This window comes from Cyprinodon variegatus, unplaced genomic scaffold, assembly GCF_000732505.1.
Source record: "Cyprinodon variegatus isolate N-32 unplaced genomic scaffold, C_variegatus-1.0 Scaffold4, whole genome shotgun sequence".
Classification (NCBI taxonomy): domain Eukaryota; kingdom Metazoa; phylum Chordata; class Actinopteri; order Cyprinodontiformes; family Cyprinodontidae; genus Cyprinodon; species Cyprinodon variegatus.
This window is the reverse complement of record NW_015150457.1, coordinates 2,084,070-2,090,000: the sequence shown is the minus strand read 5'-3', so window position 1 is coordinate 2,090,000 and position 5,931 is coordinate 2,084,070. Positions and strand designations below refer to the sequence as shown.

The window sequence follows — 5,931 nt, the reverse complement described above, 5'->3', positions numbered from 1 at the left end:
GTCACCTGGTCATGTGTTGTCATGGAAGCGAGCCCATGGTCCTTGCTGTGCTGACAAGGACCTGGTGTTTCCAATCAGCCTCATAAGGGAAATTCACACTGACTGAGAAGGAGGGGTGATGTTTAGGGTTTTGTTTGGATTTGGAGTATTGTTTAGCTTCAAGTTGTTTAAGTTAATTGTAAATGTTTTATTTTTATTATTAAAAATATATATTTTTTTCCCTCTACAGGTTTAATTTAGCTGATTGTATCCCAAATAGAAAATGTAAATCTTGTCAAAGTTTTCACCCCTTTTATTAGAGGCTGATGCTTTAGAAAGCTGGGTTATTTAAATGATGGTGTGTCTTTTTTGTGTGCTTCTGCTGCAATTGAAGGAAGTGGAATCCCTGCTCTTTTTCTTTAAATGTATATATATATATATATATATATATATATATGATTGATGATCATGATTATGATATGATGATGATGATTAACTGTAATTTCTATGTAGTTAACTGTTAAAATGAGCCTATTTGATGATGGGCACATCTCTTCTTCAGGTTTAGAACAGGATACTGTGATGTACTGCAAAAAATAACAATACTTCAGCTGCTGTTTTTTCTTACTAGTTTTATCCTTTTTTAAATAAACCTGGTTAAATGTCCCGCACACTTTTAATGAATTGCAGACTATTATTTGTTAAAGAAATTGGGAAAAGAATGTTTTTGTTCCAGTTTGCAAGCAGTGTGCTACTTTGTACAGTAGATCACAAAGGCCCAGCAACAAAAGGGGCAAAAACCTTAAGGGGTATAAAAGCACTAAATGTTTTCAGTTTAAATTTCAACATTTCTTTTGACCATTTCACACCAAAGCAGAAACCCCATCAAACTAACTCTCTTATCCACATGCATTCTCAGTCCTAAAAATGGACACGTTTGCACATGTACACCCATGTACACCTCAATGCCCTGAATTCACATGCACAACATAAACAACAGGAATGCCGCTTTTCTTAGTGTGCTTATATTTGGGATTTTAGATGCAGCCTGGTGGATATCGAGCAAATTTCGGATAATAATTTCGGATCGAAACATCTTTACTTCTGCGCTATAGAAGTGACGTATCACAATGTTTGTTACAGCTTCAGATGGTTTCATCTTTAAGCTTAAACATCTCTGTGTGGATACCTTGTCCGCTCTGTCCTGATGTAGCCTGAGTTGCCTTCACTCCACCACATAGGATTAGAAGAGTAACCGTGGAAAATTGGGGGGGTTGAAGATGAACCACTCCTGTTACGCCTCTCAGGCAAGTTGGCAAATAGGTGTGAAGTGGGGGTTGCTCCATTATTAGCAGCTCTGAATCCCTCTCTCTGCTGGTTTCGCAGCGTCGGCTTTGTTCATGTGAGTATAGATCATCACAGGACTTTGCTGACTTGAGCGGCTCATACTGAATGACCAGAGGAGGCTTTAAGAGGGGCCCATCTCTCTAGATCCTAAAAAGGCTTTTGTGAAACCCTTCTTTTATATGTTGTCCTCACACTATTCTTCTGTTTATTTCTATCTTTTATATAATTTTTATACCAAATTCTGTAGTTCTTCATATGTTTTATGACAACATTTTAGCCTGAGTTTGTGCTTTTACACAAGAACAAAGCGAATATGTCTTGTGAAAGACTTAAGAGAAAAAGTTGGGTGAGGTAATCCTCCGCTCGATGTTGTTTTCGCTGGAAATCTTGGAAACTCGTAAGAGGAAGGGCTTAAGGAGTGATGCATAAGAGGGCGGTCACAAACAGAAAACAAGAAAAAAAAAAATAATCCACCAACACGTTTGTTCTGTCAAGGAAATCAACCAATCTTCTTGCAAAATGCAGTTTATCTGATGCAATTGTCAAATATAAAAACTCCTACGATCTAATTCACTTGCAGAACACTGCATTGTGTTTGTTTACAGTTAATATCCATGTTATAACCTGCAATTAAGGTGCAGGTTAAGGTGTTATATTTTTTATTACTTTGCACATAATTTTTCTAGATTTCATGTTTGTTTATCGTTTGTTTTAGGTTTACTTTGAGAAACCGTTTAACATTATAAATGGGTTTAGAATCACCCAATGGAATATGTAAAAACATAATCAGACCATCTCCATATAAACGATATAGTCTCATCAGATCTCTTTTAAAATAAATCGCACAGCCCTAATTCATCTGAAAGAGGAAGTAAGAAAGAAATTCTGTTTCTAGTCAATTGTAAAGTTTATGAGACTGAGGTGATTGCTTGTTAAAAATGTTAGTGGCTGGTAAACATGTCGATGAACAGCTCTTACTCCTCTTAAAATGTTTTGTCTCCTTATCTTACAGCGGCTTTCAATGCTGTTAAATCAAGCTGATATAGCCTAACAGTGCCGAAAGCCCACACAAAACCTATCAGATGATACAAAACACTGAGATCAGATATGGGTTTGTTGTGTAAATCTAATCCTCCAGGCACCATCAGGACAAGTCTCACCATCTCTGATTCGCTCTGCCAGGGCTTCTGCACTAAAGCCTGCAAACACCACGTTGTGGGCAGCCCCAATCCGGGCACAGGCCAGCATGGACGCCACAGCCAGAGGGCAGGTGGGCATGTAGATGGTGACGCAGTCCCCCTTCTTTACGCCCTGCCGCCTTAGCAGGTTCCCCAAGCGGCAAGTCATCTCCAGAAGCTCCCTGCAAAGATAAAGATGAATTACACTGTAATAAAAAAATAATAAAGTTATTGATTATATTAACTGCATCACTTACTTGTATGTGTACCTGACCTCTGACCCCTGCTCATCCCTCTCCCAGATGAGGGCCACCCTCTCTGGACAGGTGTGCACATGGCGGTCCAGGCAGTTCACTATAGTGCATATGGGAACATGCACAACATAAACAAAGCTGCATGAACCACGTGGTGCGTTCAGTGTGGATGGTGTTTTTTAAGTCCGCATAAAGACGCATTCATTTTAATCTAAAGAGTATATATCTTTGAATTATTATTTATCTGTATCCGTTTTAAATCTTACCAGAGACGTTCAGCTTTCCTCCCTCAAACCAACTAATCCTCCCTTGGCTCAGATCGCAGTCCTGTACAACGTCGAAGGGTCGGATCCAGCTCAGCCTCTGGCGGGCCACGGCGGCCCAGAAGCTCTCGCTGTGGGACACCGAGTAATCGTGCAGGGCATCGCGGCCAGACACGCCCTCGAAGCCCGAAGACTCCGGCATGAAGGCAGCCGCGTTCCAGCTGCTCCTGTTGCGACGCAAAGCATGAAGAAAAGATGCCGAGACGCCACGACTGAAGGAAGCAGCCACGTACTTCGCTGCGCATCTGCAAGGAAGCCACATGTTTCCGAAACTACGAGCTGTGAAAAGAAAGCGTGCAAATCATTTCACCAAAAAGGAAAAGTTTTTTTTTTTAATTTGGTGAGGAAAGTTTGGAAATCCTCGATGTTTTTTTTTTTTTTTGCGCTGGAAATCTTGGAAACTCCTAAGAGGAAGGGCTTAAGGAGTGATGCGCAAGAGGGCGGTCACAAAAAGAAAACAACACCAACACGTTTGTTCTTTCAAGGAAATCGACCAACCTTCTTGCAAAATGCAGTTTATCTGATGCTCTTTTTAAATATAAAAACTCCTACGATCCAATTCACTTGTTGAACATTGTTGTGTGTTTGTTTACAGTTAATATCCATGTAATAACCTGCAATTTAGGTCGTTTGTGCGTGCGTAAACGCGGGAGGTGTGGTCAGAATCTGTAAAACTGTTTTAGTGAGGTTCACTGAGCATTCGTAAAAAACCCTTATTGCACGCAGAGGTCAGGGATCCATATCAAAGCAACAGCTCTGCCTTTAACCACGCAGGGCGTTGGTTTTATTATCTCAAACAGTTGTTAAAGATAAGTGTGGGGGTTGTCTCTCTGAACAACCTCCTTTTTATCCGGCAGTAGTGTTTGATATGTTGTGTCATATAAGAAATACAAATAACATGAAAATTAACAAATGAAAGTCAGGCATTGTTTTAAAAAAAGCTTCAATAAATCTTATTTTAAAAGGTAAATTCTTGAAGACCTGTAGACATAATATGGTACCCATAACTTAATATTTGTCGATCAATCTTTTGAGACAATTATTGCCATTAAATGATTCCTGTAACTGTCTCTGATACTTCTGCTACTCTCTGCAGGTATTTTGGCCCACTCCTCATGAATAAACTGCTCAACTTGTCTCAGGTTTAAATGGTGCCTTTTCCCAGACAGGATGTTTAAGCTCCTTCCGAATATGCTTGATAGGATTTAGGTCAAGGCTCATTCACTTCTTAGCTGTTCTTTTTTAGCTGTGTGTTTTTGGTCATTATTCTATTGCAAGACCCATGACCTGTGACTGAGTCCAAGCTTTCTGATACCAAGCAGCACATTTATCCTGATAGTCTGCATATTTCATTGAACCCTGGAGATACTTAAGACACTCTGTTCTAGATGAAGCAAAGCAGCCCCAGAACATAACAGAGCCTCCTCCAAGTTTCACTGTGAGGACAGTGTTCTGTTCTTGATATGCTTCATTTTTTGTCTGTAACCATAGAACGGATGTTCCTTGGCAAAAAGTTCAAAAAAGTTCAAAGGTCAGCAGCACCAAATTCTTGGGGGTGTACGTCACAGACAACCTTACCTGGACTGTAAACACCACCTCACTGTTCATAGGGCATAAAAGAGCTTGTACTTCCTGATGAGGATTAGGATCACAACAAGCTTCTACAGAAGCATCGACAGCATTCTGACCAGCTGTCTCACTGTGTGGTGCAGGGGCTGCAGCGCCACAGACTGAAAGAAGGTGAGGAGATTGGTGAGAACTGCAGAGAAGATCATCGGGACTTCTCTTCCCTCCATTAAAGACAGTACATCCCAGCGCTGTTTGTCCTGAGCCCGTAACATCATCAATGACCCCTCACACCCCCACCATGGACTGTTCTCCCAGCTGCCCTCTGGGAAGAGGCTTCACAGCATTCAATGCAGGTCCAGCAGATTCCAAAACATCTTCTACCCGTCCGCCATCAGACTGCTGAAGTATGAAAAAACTGTAAATCATGTTACAGACTCTGCATCAAACTGACATGAATGCATTTTTTGCACCATGTTTTTTCTCACACAATGTTTACATTTGATCACTGCTGCACTCTAAGAAATGCAAATGTCATGAGAGCTGTACAAAACAACATTTTTATTTTGTAAGCACTCTGTGTATACAAAATGACAATAAAAACTGTCCAATTCTTAAGTGTCTAAGTCTAATAATGGTGTCCTCCTTGGTTGTCTTCCATTAACTTCACTCAAATGACAATGGATGGTAAAATCTGATGTATTTGAACTTGAAGTTCACCTTTAATTTGAAGTTTTGCTAGGCATTTTTGTTACCATTTTTTTATTCGTCGCTGTTTGTCATCAACTTTCCTCCATTGGCCACATTCAAGGTTGGCTACAGCCCCATGTATATTAGATTTCTGAATAACATGTGCAATTGTTGCAACAGGAACATCAAGCTACTTGGAGATTATCTTACCCAATTAGCAAAAATTGGTTGAAAAGACATTGTAATGACGACATGATTTACATCCAAACAACTTCTACATTTGGTTGAAAGGTGAAAAGCCGCAATTTTCAGATAGTTCAAAGGACATTCTTTTCAATGTCTGTTATTGGACTAAAGAAAATGAAAGACAGACCAGATTTGGCCAAAAAAAACAAAGTCTAAATAATGTCTGGTGTTTGGGGGGTATAGTGTTTACCTTTACCATACTTTTCTATCATATTCTCTCTGATATCCTGAGAAAACTCTTTCCTTCTCTTCCTCTGGTCCATGTAAAGTGTGGTACACCGCATGCACCTAACAGCACAGGGGCTACCTGTAGCCCTAAATACAGTTCCACTGACTGATTACAAGATT

General features: G+C 40.1%; 1 protein-coding gene across 1 annotated transcript in view; it reads right to left on the bottom strand.

Annotated features, from left to right (window-relative positions):
* The window catches only part of acss1 (acyl-CoA synthetase short-chain family member 1), an 18,566-nt gene extending 15,079 nt beyond the window's left edge, over window positions 1–3,487 (bottom strand). Inside the window, exons 1-3 of the mRNA XM_015373018.1 lie at window positions 3,025–3,487; window positions 2,762–2,858; window positions 2,487–2,686 (exon numbers count right to left, since the gene is read on the bottom strand). Of these exons, the coding sequence (XP_015228504.1) occupies window positions 2,487–2,686; window positions 2,762–2,858; window positions 3,025–3,343 (616 nt within the window). The 5' untranslated portion in view covers window positions 3,344–3,487. The remainder of the gene's footprint in view (window positions 1–2,486; window positions 2,687–2,761; window positions 2,859–3,024) is intronic.
* Between the last annotated feature and the right edge of the window lie 2,444 nt (window positions 3,488–5,931).